The sequence below is a fragment of the Trichechus manatus genome, unplaced genomic scaffold (genome assembly GCF_000243295.1).
Source record: "Trichechus manatus latirostris isolate Lorelei unplaced genomic scaffold, TriManLat1.0 scaffold00104, whole genome shotgun sequence".
Classification (NCBI taxonomy): Eukaryota; Metazoa; Chordata; class Mammalia; order Sirenia; family Trichechidae; genus Trichechus; species Trichechus manatus.
Genome location: NW_004444040.1, coordinates 3,139,199 through 3,157,550, shown reverse-complemented (window position 1 = coordinate 3,157,550; position 18,352 = coordinate 3,139,199). Strand labels below are relative to the sequence as shown.

Genomic DNA, 18,352 nt, shown 5'->3' with positions numbered 1-18,352 from the left:
GTCAGAATCAACTTGATGGCAACAGATTTGTTTTTAGGCAAACTTAGGTACATGTGGGAAAATGAAAAGGCAGTGGAGATAAACTGGTATGTGACTGGGAAGTAAGGATAAGGGCAAGACCAGGAGCAGGTACATGAAACACTGGCCATCACCCAAGGTGTGATGGCACTTTGCTCAGATTAACTCTCCAAACGCTCCTGCCAACACAAGCTGATCACTAGTGAGGATCACTGCAAACAGCCCAGAAAACACTCACCTTAGCTCCCGTTTAATTTTAGTCATAGTAAACATTTATAAATTTTCTATACATCAAAACAAGTACATGCAAAGTTACAAATATAGAAAATATAAAGTACATGCACATTTCAAAGAGCAGTTAATGGTGTCCATTTTGGATTCTTATACAAAACTATTCAATGCACATTAAGCCCAAGGACTACTCAAAAGGGTTTCCCACATATTAAGTATTTAGTATCTTACAAAATCAGTTAACACCTTAGATACTTCAGACGTTTAACTGCACTGAGCAAAACTTCTAAGTTTATCATATGCAATATATATATATACTTTTTTTTTTTTTTTTTTTAACATAGAATACCCACACACTGCAAGCCAGTAACATTGCAGAATAGGAATACATATCTGCTAGGTGACAATATTGAACAATTAAGGGAATAATTTTGCCTTAAGTAACATTAACAGAAATTCCTTTTCCACTTTGAATGGATCATACCCGTGTCATCTCCAATCTAAGCTTTTTTTGGGATTGTCCCCCTATTCTGATTCAAAAGTCAATTACAGAAACTAAGGACTCAGTCTAATTCTGATTTTTGACAATTATGAGACAGCAATAAAGAAACGCAAGCATTTCTTTAAACACTATCCATTTTCCTCATTCCACAATCCTCTATGATAATCGTGCTTTTACAGCTGCAGCTTCCTCTATGTTAAAATCTCTTGGCTTCACCCAAACAATGCTAAACTTACTCAGGTTTCCAGGTAAATGAACAAAGACTTGCTTTCAGTATCCAGAATGTAATTTAATTTTGGCTGCCTTAATTATCTACAGTTTATTATGTTGCTAAAGAAGGGAATGCCACACGTAGGTGCTTTAGCAAAACCAAAAACCCACTGCCGTCGAGTTGATTCTGATTCATAGTGACACTATAGGACAGACTAGAACTGCCCCGTAGGGTTTCCAAGGAGTGCCGGGTAGATTTGAACTGCTGATCTTTTGATTAGCAGCTGTAGCCCTTAACCACTATGCCACCAGGGTTTCCGGTAGGTGTTTTAAGCATTCAAAAAAAAAAAAGATTGCCTCTCACAGCGCTACTCCCAAATGTTGTTTCAGTCCCAGAAGCCTTTCATACATATATCACAGGTAGGCTCACTCCCTGTGAAAACATCCCCTGGCCAGGGTTCTAGTGTTGCATGAATATTTACTCTTAATGCAAAGGTGCCTGTGCAGCCAGTGCTGCAAAATGCAAAAGCACTGTCAGAGTTCTCTGCAGGCAAAGGGCATCTACTGTCCAGCGGGCTGAGCCCATGGCCCAGAGCTAAGGATTTCTAGTTTTGGAGTTGAGTACCACGTTGTCTCCTTCCAGGTTTGGCAGAAATGCTGCTTGAACAGGGAAATGCAGGGAGGTTTTCTTAAAATGGATGAAAAAGTGTCTCCAAATTTCTATGAAATCACTGCTAACCCTTTCATGACCTTATTCTTTTCTACTTTGAATTTTTTATTGATGCCATGTGTTTTCATTAATGGAAGCATGCTGAATCACTGTGTGTGTCTGAATTTTTGGTAGGTAGTATGGATTTTTTTTTTCTTGCCTCATCCCACAAGCATACCCTTAGAATCCTGAGGGACAGACTTGTCCCATATAGTGTACCCCCAGAGTCCCTCCACCCACCCAGTCGGCAGTGACATGAGTCCCAAAGAAAAATTTTCAGAATGTCTATTTTTCCTACCAAAAACGCACACACCTCTTACAACATCCTGTAAACACAGTCATTTGTGGCACATGCGCATTTTTTTTTGGTTTCAAACTGTTATGCAGGGCCCGACTTGGTGGCAGCATGCACTGTCACTGAGAAAGCAACTTCCCAAGAAACCCGAGAGGCCGAAAACATAACTGGGCGTGCCACGGCACGTGGGCCACGAAAGGGTTCTCCGATGGGGCATTTGTGTATGGGGCTCTAGCTGGGGAGACAGCTGGAGTTATTTAGGTAAAGCCATTTGAAGACTGTTTTGAGACTTGTTCTAGCCCCACCCTACTGCACGAGACAAATAAGCCTAGATTAACAAATGATCATTTGCGGTTACTCTCTTACCAGCCCAGCATTAGCACTGGCCACCCATGAAGAACTCAATCCAAGGGGGCTTGAAGAAATAGCCTCCTGGGCCCACTCTACATTTCCCACTGCCCATCAGTGCCAAGGGTATTAACTTACGGGTGACTAACGAGAGAAGCAAGAATGAGACACCACCACTAAAAGGGCTGCAGGTAGATACCCCCTCCCCACCTGGTAAAAGATGAACAAGATGGTATCATCGGGAAGATCTCCTCATCCCACTATCAGGGAAATGAGGAAAGAGATGAGGAGGATCACAGGAGGGGAGGAGAAGAGGACCACGCTCGACCCTCTCTGATAAGCCTGGAATTCTTTCTCGTACTGGGTTATGCACATCTGCTCGACCACGCGCTCCATTATCTTAACGTCGGTCTCAGTGAAGTTCTCCCCTTTGGTGGTGGTGGTGACTGTGTGCTGCTTGACTGTGATGTTGACGCAGTCGTGCACGAAGTTGTTCTGGCTGCTGTACTCATTCACCGGCCTATAGTACACTTGGTTGGGGTAACGGTTCATGTTTTCACGGTAGTAACGGTCCTCATAGTCGTTACCAAAATGTATGAGAGGCCTGCTCATGGCGCTCCCCAGCATGTAGCCACCAAGGCCCCCCACTACTGCCCCAGCCGCAGCAGCCCCTGCCACATGCTTCATGTTGGTTTTCGGCTTACTGGGCTTGCTCCACTGACTGTGGGTGCCACCTTGACCCCAGCCACCGCCACCATGGGGCTGTCCCCAGCCACCACCGTGGGGCTGACCCCAGCCACCGCCACCATGGGGCTGTCCCCAGCCACCACCATGAGGCTGTCCCCAGCCGCCACCGTGAGGCTGACCCCAGCCACCGCCACCCTGGGGTGGGTAGCGGTTACCTCCAGGACTCCCCTGCCCTGGGTATCGGCTCCCCCCAGTGTTCCATCCTCCTCCTGGCTTTGGTCGCTTCTTGCAGACGCCCACATCACTCCATGTGGCCACAAAGAGAACCAGGATCCAGCAGCCCAAGCCGCTTTTCACCATGATGACTGGTCTGAAAAATGAAGAGGATGTCAGTATTCTAGATCTCTTTTGGAACCACTCAGCACTTGCTGCATAATGAACGAATGAATGAATAAATGAATGAATAGCGATGGCATTGCTTCCTCAGTCATAAGTGCTCTTCACACTCTGCTTCTCCTGGGCAGCACTTACAACAAAAGTGTAAGTAAAGGGCTAATAAAACTCCTTCTCCTTCTCTAAGGACCAATTTGACCTTAAGTTAATTTCTAGCTCTGTTCCCTGGAAACTTGATAAGGGTGGAATGCCAGCAACGTTGCTGGCATTGAACTAGAAACCAAAAACCCTAACCAGTTGCCACAGAGTCGATTCTGACTAACGGTGACCCCATGTGTAAGCAGAACTACAGAGAGCTGGGTCTGCCATAGCTCTGAGCTTCTCTGGAGCAGTGGTTCTTGTACCAGGGCACGTCCTTGTGGGGGCCCTGGAAGCTGTGCCTATCCCGCTGTCACAGAGGATACCAGCTCCTGCCAGGCCCAGGGCTGCTATGCTAAGGGGAACCCGTGATCCACCAAGATGGACCTCATTTCCAGGCACCTGAGCAGTTGTCTGCGGGGCTAGGGGTGGAAACGAGACCTTGGCTGCTGGGTCAACTGCTGTGAGGACGACTTCCACAGAAGAGGGGCCCTGGTGCAGCCCTTCTGAGTAATCTGAGGCCATGTGTGGCCCGTGAGGTCTGGTGAGCTTAATGCCTAGTTAGGAAGAGCGTAACTGGGGTCTTTTTGTCTAACTGGGCACTGCAGCAATTAAATGACTGCAATGAATGGCTAACGTCCTCTCTCAGATGTTGCAGGAATGTACGCAGGGACTGAGTCTCTCTTGTTTGCTGTTATATCCTCAGGGGTGAGGGCAGGGCCTGGCACACAGCAGGTGCACAATAGATATTTGTTTAGCAATGAGCATCCCCTGAACATACAAACGCCACAGAGAATTTCCTCAAAGGACTTCTCAAAACCATTTTATTGAGAACAGGAAACATCCAGGATTTTCAATCCGTATTTCTTTCTGTCTGTCTATCTATCAGTCAGGCCTGCCCAAGGTGGGGTAAGAAAGGCTGTGTTCACAAGATTTGCAGTCACTCGGCTCATGAATGAGTTTTAGTCCAGCATTTACGGTTTAATGAGTGACTTATTTTTTTCCCCTAATTTTTGGTACAAAAGAAGCATTCCTTGTATAAAAGGGCCAGCACCATTTAGGGACACAGGGAGACAGACAGACAGACAGACAAACACACACACACACACACACACACTATACACACAAAAAACCCTGGATGATAGTTTATGACTCTTTGCAGAATCTGCATTCATCAAATTAAAAATCTCCTTCCAGATTCCCCACTGCTGTTGAGTAGATTCCAACTCATAGTGACCCTACAGGACAGGGCAGAACTGACCCATGGGATTTCCAAGGCTGTAACCTTTACAGAAGCAGACTGCCACATCTTTCTTCAGTGGGGCAGCTGGTGGGTTCCAACCACTGACCTTTTGCTTAGCAGCTGAGCACTTCACGACTGTGCCATCAGGGCTCCTTCCTTTCAGATTACAGATGTGGGTGCTCGGTTCCAAGGGCAGAGATCAAAGACACGTTTCTATTGTATCTCAGGTCAAATAATGTGCTCAAAATATCATCATGTGTCATAAAACCTAAAAGAGCACAGCCTGTAACACTGATGTTAGTCTCATCCCCAGCACTGGGATTATTTTCTAATAAAAATGGCATTGAACGTTAGAAAATGATTTTCATATTGTTCAGTGCTAAACACGAATTGGATAATACTCACAGGAAGAAGAATTGTTAGACAAATAAATGAATTAACATTCTGTTTATGTTTCTACTATCTTACTGAAATCAGAAGGGCTGTCTTGGTGGCCGTAAGTAAATTAAAATATATTTGCAAGTTACAAGAAGAGTTAAATCTATTCAGACCATACCAGTTAGGATTTCTGGAGGCTCTTTTGGGTAGGGGTCAGAGATGCAGGCTCCTGGGACATGCTGACCAGCCTCATTCTTGTACCTCACATCTCCTAGTCCCCCGGCTTTCACAGACCTGCTTCCCTGGGCAACTCCCCATTTTCTCATGGGGGCCTGTCTTGGCTTCTATGCATCTCACACTTCTGCTCAAACATCTCAGGGAACTGAATTAGGGGATTATTATTATCTCAGCCATTGACTCCCAACCTAAAGGGTTTTAATATCAGCAACTTTTTCATTGACCCCAGTGAGCTACCCAGCCAACACCCAGGAGTCTAGGATTTTCTGTGTCACACTGCAGATTGAATCCATCAGCAAATCCTGTCGGCTTACCCTTGAAAACAAACCCTCAAACTCTCCGCTTCTTAACATTTTCCAACGTTACCATTCTAGTCGAAGCCTCTGTCATCTCTCACCTGAAGCCTTCGCCAGCCTCCCAGCTAGCTTCCCTTCATCTCCTCTTGTCCCCACTGTGTCTTCTCCACTCAGCAGCCTGCATGGACCTTTTACTATACAGGTCACACCATGCCACTTCCCTTACCCAAACTTCCCAAATGGTGCTCCTTTATACTTAGGATAAAACCCAAAGACCTGACCATGCCGATGAGGCCCCACGTGACCTGGCTCCGGGCTGCCTTTCTCTCCCCAGCCCCCTGCTGCTCCTCAAAGAAGACAAGCATTCCCCTCTTTCTGGGCCTTTGCACTTGCCGTTCTCTCTTCTGGAAGGCTCTTCCTCCAGTCATGCATGTGGCTCAAATCTGCTCAAATGTCAACTCAGAGGGGCCTTTCCACACCACTCCACCTAGAATAGCACCCTCTATCCTATCCCTTTACCCTGCTGCGTTTTTCTCTCGAGCAGCTATGGCTACTTGATATATTATATTATTTACTGCATGCTTACTGTTCATTTCCTCCACTGGATGGAAGCTCCTCAAAGGGCAGGGGTTTTGTTTAGTTCACAGCAGTGTCCCCTGTGTCAAGAATTTCTGGTGCCTGACTCACAGACATACAAAATAAATGCTAAATGAGTGTGAAAAAGTCTATCGTAAAGCACAGAGTAATTAAACTAAAATGGTATCCAAAGAGAGCCATATTTATTAATTTACAAAATATTTCAAGATGTTCTATTAAATACTTAATAGAGATCAACACATATTCATCATTAAAAAATACTCTTAGTGAATTAGAAATAGAAGGGAACCTCCTTAATTTGATAAAGGGTTATATAACAGAAACAGCAAATATATTTAATGGATAAGCTTTAAATGTATTCCCTTTAAGAGCAGGAACAAGACAAAGCAGCCCATCATCACAGGACTGGCAATCTTGTCTAATGCTACACACAAAAGAAGCAACAGGTACAATTACTGGAAGGAAAGAGCTTAAGCTGTCATTATTTGTAATTAACATCATCATCTACATGGAGAATCCAACAGAATCAACAGGGCACACGTGAGAACCAATACTAGAGTCCAGTAAGGTTGTGTGATACAAGATCAGCCTGCAAAAATCAGAAGCATTTCTCTGTATCAGCAACAATTGACTAGAAAAAGATAACTGAAAAAATAAGTTATCATTCACAACTGCAGCCGAAACTTTAAAGTATGGAAAACTGGAGAAAAATAAAACTGGATCCCTAATGCCACGTGCAAAAGTGGACTACAGATGGATTAAAAACTTAAATGCAAAAGGTAAAGTATGATGTTAGAAAAATAAAATAAAGGGGAATTTCTTTGTGACCTGAGGGAGGAGTAGGGGGTCATTTTAAACAAAAGCACAGGCAAATAATTGATGAATCTGACGACATAAAAACTAAGAATTCTTATTTAATGAGGAATCCCTTAGACAAAGTTAATAGACTGCAGAATGGTAAAAGATATTGGCAGTATTTAAAACCAACAAAGGATTCATTTCTGGAACCTATGAAGAATTCCTGCAAAGCATTAACAGACAGTAATTCCAATAGTAAAATGGCCAAAAGATAATAATTTACAGAAGAAACTCAAAAGGATATGAAAAGATGTTCAAAATCATTGATAATCATATAAAATGAAACAAAAAACAATAAATCATTTACACTTATCAGGCTAGCGACAAATAGAAAGTTGGCTAATGCCAAGAGGAAAGGGGTGTGAGGATACAGGAAGCCAAGTGGCTATCAGAGGAGTAGGGATGATGCAATTGTCCTGGTAGGCAACCAGGCACTATCCAGTCAAATCAGGACTCAGAGATATCTATTCCTAGGTATACATCCCGAAGAAATCTACACACAAGTTCATAAAGACATGTAAGACGTTCACTAGAACATTATTTATGGGGTGGAGATTCATGGGGTGGGGCCCGGGGGTGTCTTCTGCCAGGAAAAAAACCAAAATCAAAAACAAATCCATTGCTGTTGAGACAATTCCCACTCACAGCAACCCTACAGGACACATCAGAACTGCCCCATAGAGTTTCGAAGCAGCAGCTGGTGGATTCAAACTGCCAACCTTTTGGTTAGTAGCCGTAGCTCTTAACCACTGTGCCACCAGGGCTTCAGGAAAAAAGAGAGGCAAAATGGGACACATGGAAATCATGGAGCACTAGGCAATGGGTTAGATGTAACATGTTAAATGAACATACAGCAACATGAATAGGCCTTAAAAACGCAAGGGGGAGAGAGGGTTTTGCATAGTACAGAGATGATAACAAGAACAGAGGAGTGTGATTAATTTAACCCTCTACACCTGAGGCATAAAAAAACAACAGCATCCAAAAACAAACAACAACAACAAAAATAGTTACCCACCACTGGGCTATAAAGGAAATCTCAATCAATTAAAAATATATATATTTTAAAGACCATAATCTCTGGTTGCAGTGCAACAAAGCTAGAAACTAGCAATAAGGATTTGAATTATATATATATGTAATCTCAATCTGTATCAAATTGTATCTCCTGGGTAAAAGAGTAAATCAAAACTGTAACTTCAGAGTTTTCTGGGAAAACAATTTATTTGAGATGTGGACACAGCTTTATTAGAGGACAATTCATAGCCTTAAAAATGCCTTTATTGTTGAGCAAAAATAATGAAAATATTTAATTCAAAAAAAGAAGAAAAAGTTTCAAAATCAACTGTTATAGTTATGAAGAAACAATAGAGTTGAACATAGAATAAATAAAACCCAGAAAAATGAGAAATTTCTAAATTAAATCAAGAGCTAATTATTTGTGTACACACAAATACACACACAAATCACCAGAAAACACAACTGGAAATGAGAAACTGGAAACAACCTTAGAAAAGAGAAGGCTTCAAAAGGATGACAAATTACTGCATATTATAAATTAAAAATATGTGTGTAAAGGATTGCCTTTCTATTAAAATGTAAACTACCAAAATGGACTTAAGAATTAATTCATTCAACAATTATTTATGGAACAACTAATATGTGTCAATTTTTGAAGAAGCAGAAAACTTAATTGACCAATAACCATGGAAGAAATGGAGAAAAAAAAAGTTGTCAAAACACTACAAATTGTAATGTAAATTGACATTATAATAATGAATTGATTAATTTAACAAATATTTAGTAAATGTCTTCTAAGGTTCTAGACATTGTGCTAGGAGCTAAGGATATGATGGGGAACGAGATATTTAGCTTGGAAAGTCTAAGGACCAAACAGGAGAACGTGTGTCTGGGGCCTTGTAAGATGGAGGATAAGTGGAATAATCAGATTAGAGAGTGGGTAAGGTCAAGATCATATTGGTCTCATGGGCCATAGAAGGTCTAGGTTTTGATTTTATTCTGAATCCAGTGGGGAGTCATTAAAGGTTTTAGTAGGAGAGTAACATGACAGGATGTTTTTAAATATAATCACTATGACTGTTGTGTAAAGAAAAAAATTTAGTAGGCAAGAAAGGAAATGGGGAGACCAGCTAGGAAAGTGTTACAGGAAGATGGTGACTTGGCCTGGGATGGTGATGATGCAGTTAATGAGATGTGAATAAATGAGCTGCATTTTGCGGAAGGAACTAAAAAGACCTGCTGACTGACTGGATGGAGAAGTGAGCGTTTCTCAGGTTTATGGTTTTCATAACCAGGTGGATGGTGGTGCCGCCATCTACTGAAATAGGGAAAACTGTGGAGGGCCATAAACAAAGCCAAGAGTTTTAGTTTGGACATGTTAAATTTGCCCCATCTATGAGATTCTCAAGTGGGAGTATCCATTTAGGCAATTGTAATAAGTATCTGGAATTCAGTAGAGATAAACACTCAGGCATTGTCACCTGAGAAGTGGTGTTTATAGATAAGGGAATGAAGCGTTAGGATTCAAACCCAGGTATCAGAGTGCCAGGCTTGTACCCTTAGCCACCCTGCTATACAGCCTCCGGCAACATGGATGCCAATTCCAAAATAAAACACCACGAAACCAATATTAATGATTTAGTAAAAGAAGACTACACTGTGGATACACAAGGATTCCTTTAGGAATATAAGGATGGTTCAAAATTAGGAAATCTACTAATAGGTTAAAGAGAAAAAAATATGTAAAATTCTCTGTAGATACTGAAAGGTTTTCAATTAAAACCAACATCGATTCCTGTTGTTTTAAAAGTTTTAGCTGTTAAAAAAGAAAAAGTTTATATAGAACTGGAAGGATACTCTCTTTAGTGATCAAAAACAGCTAGCACAAACCGACAGCGTACACCCTACCTGAACTGAAAAAGGAAAGGCGTTCCCGTTAATGTGATGAACAAACAAGAATGCAATCTATTGCTGTTATTATTTTGGATTGTTCTGGAAGTTCTAGGTGGGTATGGTTTTCTATCTGGAAAATCTAGGAAAATCACCTAAAAATGTCTTAGAATGAATAAGTGATCTCATTTAGGGGGCAATTTTTGAAATCAATGTATTAAAAAAAAATCAGTGATCTCCCAATGAGCCATACTTACTTAGAAGATTTAGTGAGGAAAAACATTGCATAATGACAAAAAATCAAAATACTTACAATTTACCTAATAATAAATAGTAGGGCTTATATGAGAAAAGCTATAAAATTTTACTGAGAGACATAAGGAAGACTTGAAGAAAGAGAGTGACATACCATATTTATGGATGGGAAAACCAATACTGAAAGACACGAATTTGCTCCCATAATAATCCATAAAGTCAACACAATTTCGGTAAGAATTCAAAGGAGATTTTTAAAGAACATGATAAAATGATGCTAAGAGTTAAGAATGAGGACATTTTTGAAAAAGAAGAGAATCCAGGAGGCACGTGCCCTGCTAGTTATTAGAACGCATTATAAAGCTACAATAAATCAGACAATGTGGCACTGGTGCATGAGCAGAATGACAAAGCAAGAGAACTAGAGAGAAGGTACAAAAAGACCCACAGATGATCTCATTAATCCTTATTCCCATTCATAGGTGGAGGCTGAGAATCAGAGCCAATTTCAACTTGCCCCAAGATTGTATAGCCCCAAGTGATGCACCTAGAATCCCAATATGGTAGCCAAAGACTTCCAGCTCAATGAGTTAACAGGCTGGGGCTAAACTTCTGACACTCAGAGCAACATGCTACAACTTTAAATGTAACTGGTTAACTTGGAAAGTGGCAAGAATCCAACAGCCCCACCCCTGCTCTTTCTTGCACTAAGTAGAACTCATTTGTCATATTTTAACCTTCTTTTAGGTCACTGATCTTTAAAGAATATGATGAAAGCTGCACAATATTTTGCAAAAGATTTTGGGGTGGGGTCTTCCACGGACATCCTGAAGCTCATTCCTGGATGGAGTAGGGCAAAGGCCCCCAAGCTTGCTTGTCATCAGAGTTATCCCAAGAGCTTTTAAAAAAACAGCAGTGCTGGAACCTATCCCAGGCCAACTGCCTGCGAGTGACTAGAGATGGGCTTTGGGAATCTATATTTGCTTCCCAGGGAATTATACTCTTAGCCAGGCTTCGGAACTAGGTCCGCAGGGACCTTAACACTCAACAACATTTTACGATGATTTTCACGAAAGGGCAGACCTTTCTTGAAGTGATCACACAATACCATAACAGCAACAAACAGAATATAGTCAGAGAAAAAGAGAGCCCTGGTGGTGCAGTGGTTAAGAGCTCAGGCTGCTAACCAAATGGTCAGCAGTTTGAATCCACAAGCTGCTCCTTGGAAACCCTATGGGACAGTTCTACTCTGTCCTATGGGGTTGCTATGAGTCGGAATTGACTCGACGGCAGTGGGTTTAAAAAGGATACTAGTCTCAGGAAATAACCTTCAGTGCAGTCAGCGAGATAGAGGCATAATATGCTGACCATGCTATCTAATTTTAATCTGGATTTCTAGACTAACAGCTACATTTTTGAGAAGAACATGATTTTCCTCAGTTGTCAAAACCAAGGTGTGAAACCATATGCCCCGAGGGATCTTAACCAAGTGACCATCTGCACTCCTCAAAATACACGTACTCAGGAAAAGTGCTGTCTGGGTGCTGTTGCCAACAAGATATTTTTGCCAGACAGACAAAGAAAATACATGCAACCATCTTGTGACCACCATCTAAGCATCCTGTGAAACTAAGTGTAATCCTAACACATAATTAGCTCATCAGAGTGTGATGATTACAATATTCATTGATTGTCTTGTAATTACCTTCCCTATGGTTTAGATCTTCCTTTAACTCCATAAGGATACTTGTTTAATGAAATTTCCCTGGGACTACCTGGTTCCATTTTCAATGGGCTACGTAGTTTCCCAATTCCAACTGTTTTAAAATCCTTAATAAACCTCTCTGTTTTCACTTGAAACAGCATTCAAGTTTTTCTCTATGATACTAAGATCGTTTAACAAACTGAGAAAAAATTCTCCCAACTGTACAAAGCAGCTGCACACACTATCCATTCAAGGATTCTTTTTATCATGCTGTAGCCATCACTGGGTCAGATACAGGCACATTTTGCATGTTTAATGCGCAGCAGTTCACAGCTAACATAGCTGCCTTGGAAGGAGAAATAAGATCCAGCAAGGGAGAATGAAAGAGGTAAGTTAAAACTACAGCTTAGAAAACCTTTCACCTTGGTTTGGCAGTTGGTTGACAGTCAAATTCAGTGTTAATTTTGTGCAGAAATGCTTATTATAATTATTATTGATGTTTTATCATATTATTTAAAAAATGACTGCTTCCTTATATAATTCAGCATAATGCTAGAAAAGGCTGTGGTCCTTTCTTAACAAGATCAAGCTGACTTTACAACACACAACGATGCAATAGGTGTGAGATACATATAGAGATCCCAGTGCCCTTTGGAGCAGGGGCTAGTCAACACAGCCTATCTTGACTCTCATTCTCTGTGACAGCCAGTGACTTTCAACCATCCCAAGACCAGAGATTCTGCAGGGTACGTACAATCTGTTGTGGCTCAGTGAAGCTGGATTTGTGCCTCCAGGAAGACAGAATGCTTCGGCTTGGCTGAAACGGTTTAGTTTCAAAATATATTCAGGAGTCCTTGAAAACAACAACAAAAAAGAAAAACTAGAATTGATACTAAGAACTGATTCTTTAGCAGAAAAACCCAATACATAAATTAATAAACGACTAATAAATCTATTCAAGAAAAAAACAGAAGAATATTTTAAAAAGGAACAGATGTTAGCTTAAAATGCTTTTAAATGATAAGAAAGCATTATGTACCATTATTTATAACTTTAAAAGTTAGTGAAATGATTTTCTACAAAAATATAAAGTAGTAGTATCAAATAATTAACCTGTTTAATCCCCACCAAAAGAAAACAAAAAACCCCTAGTTTTGAAAGATATAATGGTGAGAAATTTTAAACAGTTAAAGTACTGATCATTCCAACATAAATTGTTCTAGAACAAAGAGACTGATGAAACGAGGCTCAGTTTATTCTAAGAAACAAACGTGGTACTGATTCCTCTAAAAGGATTCTTTCTCTCTCTTTTTTCTCACACACAGAAAACTGCGGAGCCATTTCAGTTCAAAAATTGAGACCTATGAAGTGTTTTGAAAATTACATCCCATGTTATAGTAAAAACAATTTTATTTTGTGTGCTCTTCCTTTCAGATTTTTCACATATGCATTCCTGAATAAGCAGTTTAGTAAGCTGTATTTTTGACTTGTCAGTTTTTTTCCTGTATATCACAGACTCCATAATCATGACTTTTGATGGTTACATAATGTTCCTTTCAGTTAACATGCCATGATGTTCTTCGTTACGGCCCTGCTGTTATACATTTAGGTTATATCCCAGTTCTAATTCTAGATCACGCTGCCCTGAATCCGCACCTGGCTTTTTTTGTTGTTTCTTCCCTTGCAGGTAAATACTCAGGAGTGGGGTTCCAGGGTCACAGTTTCTAATTTATTAATCCATCTCCCAATGGCTTTCCAAAAGGTTTGTATTGATTCACCATGTCCCAGTGGAGTGTGAGCAGGAAAAGGAATAAAGGCGTGCATACTAAGGGTCCGTTTTTCCTTGGTTGGTTAAGGTTATTTTTGGCACCAAACCTTGAAGTAGGTATATTTCCTCCGTTTTAAGAATGGACGAAGGGAGGGTTAGGAAATTAACCCATCCAAAGTCATAAAGTTAGTTGCAGAGCCATCTTTCTAACCCCCGAGCATGGCCACCTCCCTGGATCCCTGAATATGAACGATCCACTAGAACCTTCCAGCAGAGGTTGCTGTTAACCATTACTGTTGTTTTTGTTAATTAAACAGATGTAAAATGACAATCCAAACTTGTCTAATTTGCATTTTATTGTGATTCACTTTTATCTATTATAATCTTGATATTTTCCTCTCACAGCTATGAAAACCAACTACCAGATACAAATAACATACCAAGAACATCTTAATTCTCTTTCTACACCTAGCTCTTTTTCACTGTAAGAGCTTCTCAGTGGGTAGGTAACAATTTTCTTTTCACTGGTGATCTTCTCTCTTCCTTCTTTGAATCTGAGATAGTTAATTCTTTCAGAGGTCTGACATTTTTCAATTTCCCTATTCCTATTATAATTTGATTTGTAAAAAATCTTTAGTCCTATTCCATCCAGAGTTTTTCTGAAAGAGAGAAGAAATGTTCATTCTGTGGGGAAATGTTCACTGAACTGTGATACTCTAGGTACAAGATAAGGCAGCCCTTAAGATAATCATGATTAGGGTGGTGGAACTGCACTGTGTTGATATATGAATCTGGAGATTTGGAAACAGAAAAACAGAAAGCAGTGGCTTTGGGATGGTGAGGATATGGACCTGATGGTGGTGGGATGATGCTGTAAAAAATATTATTTGTTACGGCTACTACAAAAAGAAAAGGAAAAGAACTTTTAAAAAGGGCAGTAAAATGGGTTCTTTCCTTCCCCCATGTTTAATAAATTTCATAATAAAACGTGAAGGAAACTCCGGAACAGGTAGAGGAGGCTGGATATTTGAGCGGCGCTTCCGTGGCACAGCGGTTAGGAGCTAAGGCTGTTAACCAAAAGGCCTGCAGTTCGAAGCCATCAGCCCCTCCTTGGAAACGCTGTAGAGGCAGTTCTACTCTGTTCTATAGGATCGCTATGATCGACTCAACGACAATAGGTTTGTTTTTGAGCCGCTAGGGGCAGTTCTACTCTGTCCTATAGGGTAGCTCTAAGTCGGAATCAACTCAACAGCAATGTTTTTTTTCTGTTGTTGTTGTTGGCCGGGCCCGGGTTCCCTCTCTCGGAGCCCCCAGGTCGCTGGGTTCTCTCCCTCCAGAGAAGCAGGGCAGAATGTGAAAAACGAAGCCCGCGGGTCAGCGATACACCGAAGGGCCTACCCGACACCCGAGCTCGTATGGCCCTTGCCGCAGATTTCCTGCCAGCAGGGCCCTCGGCGTCCCTGGAGCGGCGCAGCCCCGAAACCCTCCCCCACCGAGGCCTGGGGGACCGGCCCCCACTGGCCCACGCGGCCCCGGTGCCCAGGCGGCTGCGGCCTCCGCAGGGCGTGCCCGGGCCGCGTGATCCGGAGGCGCGGCCGCCTCTGGGGAGGAGCTGGACGGCTGCGGCTGGAGGTCTCCCAGGACTCCTCCCCCGCGAGGGCCGGGATACCTGGCCGGCGCCCGCTCCCTCAGCGTAGCCCGTGGGCATCGGGGAGGGGCCCGGCCTGGCTCGAGGGGCGGCCAGGCGCCCCGGCCTGGTTTTTCTCGCCCAGCGCCCCCGGGGAGCCCGCTTGCGGCTCTCCTAGGCCGTTCCCCGGCCTCGTTTACAAGGCGAGGGGCGCGGGGCGCCGGTGATCGCTCCACCCCCGGACCTGCGGTCTCCCGGCCGCGCGACTCGCCCATCCCGCTCGTCGCTGCGGACCCGCAGGGTGGGGGCGATTAGACACCCTCGGCACCACCAACACCCCCTTCCATTCCGGATAAGAGGGGCTTTCCCTGCTATCCAGAAAAGCAAATGCCAGCGGCGTCATCCCACCAGAAAGCTGCAGACTGGGCAGGTCTGGGCGCGCCACGCGCCGGCGGGACGCCCCGGCCCTCCTCACCCGCAAGATCTGCCACTAGCCCGACAAGGCCAGTGCCCCGAGCGCCTCGGTCCCCAGAGTCCCCCACGGTCCCCCGCCGCATCTCAGTCCTCAGGACCCCCGCCTGCACCCACGCGTGCCGCGGGCTCCCTCTCAGAAGAACAACAAGGCTGTTTACCTGCCTCCGTGGGGAGGAGAGGAGCAGCAGCTAGCACCGCTGAGGCTGTCAGCCAGCTACCGGCGCGGAAGGCAGGGGACGCGCAGGGCCGGGAAGAGGTGCCGGGGCCCAGGAAGCGAGGCGGCGGCGCTCCCGGTCGGAGGTCGGCGCGGGGACCAATTACCGTGCGACCCGGCGCGCGCCCGCTGGAGCACCCCGCCGCCGGGCGGCCGGAGTTTACGTTCAAGGCTTGGCCGCGGAGGAGGGCCGGGAATCTGACTCACCAAACAACGCGTTGGGATTGACTTATACACCTGCGTCAGCTGATCCCGCCTCCCCGTGGCATCACTCCTGATGTTGCTCATTAACTATAAAAATAATCTTTAAAAGGAAATTCGGCCTAAAGCCCCGGCTCCCCCGTTACATAATGGAGCACGCGAGAAAATGAAAGGTTAGAGAATGAGAATGCAATTTCTGGAACTTTGGTAACCAGAAATTTCTGTAGAGATGGGTGAGGGGAGCTTCCCGGGATTGAGTCCAATATTTACGAATTTTCACATAAACCTTTAAAATTGGAGGCCTAGAAAAGACATTGGCCATCAACCGTTTCTTCAGTTACACACTTTCTGCTCCTTATTACACGTAAAAGAGATGATTTAGAATATGAGAGTCCCAAATGAGAAAAATGTGCCCCGGTGAACAAGTGCACTGTTTACATTCCCCGAGGACTCCTGTAAGATAAAGAGTGGTGTGTTCTTGCTCATTGCTCCTGTTGAGAAATTAGATAGGGGTTTGTCTCATTGAAAAGATAGGCATGGAAGAAATGATAGACAGGCGTTCGAGTTAGGAGGACCCTGTAAATTATTATCCAAATTGGGGCACTTTTGAGAGTGAAAGGGACACTGATACAAATTAAGCTGGGACCAGTAGGAAAGTCCTGGGAAAAAAAATGGGACATGTAATCCTATCACGATGGACAGAGAGGCTCTTGTAAGAAAAGTGGTATAAGACTCCTGAAGCATCGATTGGAAACAGAATTTTAGATTAAATTCCTGTATCTCAGGACCAGTCAAGTGGGAGGGGAGAGGAGGTGATGGAGGAGAGAAGCCAGGCGAATTGTACACAGCAGAGGTGATGTGAAAGAGTACCTAGGGTGATGTTTTTATTATGTATATGTGGGTCTGCTGGCAAAGGGGAAATGAGAGCGCTGGAAAACAAGGCCCTTAGATGGAGATGATGCAGTAAAATAGAGAGGACTGGATTTTGGCCAGGTAGAAATGGGCATTAGGCAGCAACACCTGGCTGTTTTACAGCCCATCAGACTTAAATAATGATTAGGTTGGCAGCGCTCTTAGAGCCTTACCTCTTTTCCTCAGAGGTGGTTTATTACAAAGTGAACTGGGACCAGTGAAGCATCTCTTTGATTCTTCTATAGGCTCCTGGGGTGCTGGAAGGAGAAGTGGGTTGGAGGCCAGGAGAGGGTGACCAGAATCAGCATAGGCAAGGGGTTGGCTCCTCCCTGGCAAGAGGGGGCCCTGAGAAGCTTGGTTAGGAGATGCTAAAGCCCAGATTTTCTGGAAAGAATTGTGTGTGTCTACTGGCAGTAGGGTGGGTTCTAAATCTAATCACTTCTGAGTTATATAAAAAGAGCAGATTAGACCCAGAGGCCCATACACATAGGGAAAGACAGACATGAGGATCTTCTACAACCAAAGGAATGCAAAGGATCACCGGCAGACAGCAGAAACTAGGAGGGAGGCTCACAGAAGGGATTGACATGGCCCAAGACCCTGGACTTTTAGCCTCCAAACCTGTGAGGAAATAAATTTCTGTTCTTTAAAGCCCTGTGCTTGTGATATTTGTGTTACAGCAGCACTAGGTAACAAAGACAATGTCTCATATACCCTACTCAGGAAATATAGAGAAGCTAAAGAAGTCAAACTCTAAATTTATCTTATTCACAAAAGGAGAATTACTTCGTTCAACAAATACTTATTGAGCATCTGGTCTGAATTAGATAGGTACGGTCCCTGGCCTCAGATATCAGAGGGTATACAGGAAGTGATCAGGTGATGCAGGGCCTGACAGACCTCCATAAAGTGTTTGGGTTTTAATTAAACATGATAAGAAGCCCCTGAATATTTAATCAGGGGGTGGTATGACCTGATTTGTCCTCTTAAAAGACAGCCCTGGCTGTTGTGTGGGACATGAGGGGGGCAAGAGTGGAAGGAGGGCCGGTAGGTGGCTTTTGCAGTGGTCCAAGGGAGAGAGAATGGTGGCCTGATCTAGGGTGGTGGTAGAGGATGGATTCAAAACAGAATTTAGATGTGGAACTC

The 18,352-nt window shown here is 43.4% G+C and overlaps 1 protein-coding gene across 4 annotated transcripts; it reads right to left on the bottom strand.

Annotated features, from left to right (window-relative positions):
* Window positions 1-553: 553 nt before the first annotated feature.
* Window positions 554-16,814, bottom strand: PRNP (prion protein (Kanno blood group)). 4 transcript variants are annotated; one of them, XM_023737523.1, is made up of 4 exons: window positions 16,038-16,281; window positions 14,219-14,437; window positions 12,765-12,863; window positions 554-3,370 (listed from the first exon to the last, which is right to left on the bottom strand). In XM_023737523.1, exon 4 carries the CDS (start codon window positions 3,358-3,360, stop codon window positions 2,566-2,568), a length of 795 nt encoding a protein of 264 aa, XP_023593291.1. In that variant the 5' UTR covers window positions 3,361-3,370; window positions 12,765-12,863; window positions 14,219-14,437; window positions 16,038-16,281; the 3' UTR covers window positions 554-2,565. The 4 variants fall into 4 exon arrangements, with proteins under 4 accessions (XP_023593291.1, XP_023593292.1, XP_023593290.1 ...); XM_023737524.1 differs by lacking the exons at window positions 14,219-14,437; window positions 16,038-16,281 and adding an exon at window positions 16,301-16,814; XM_023737522.1 differs by lacking the exon at window positions 14,219-14,437.
* Window positions 16,815-18,352: the final 1,538 nt, after the last annotated feature.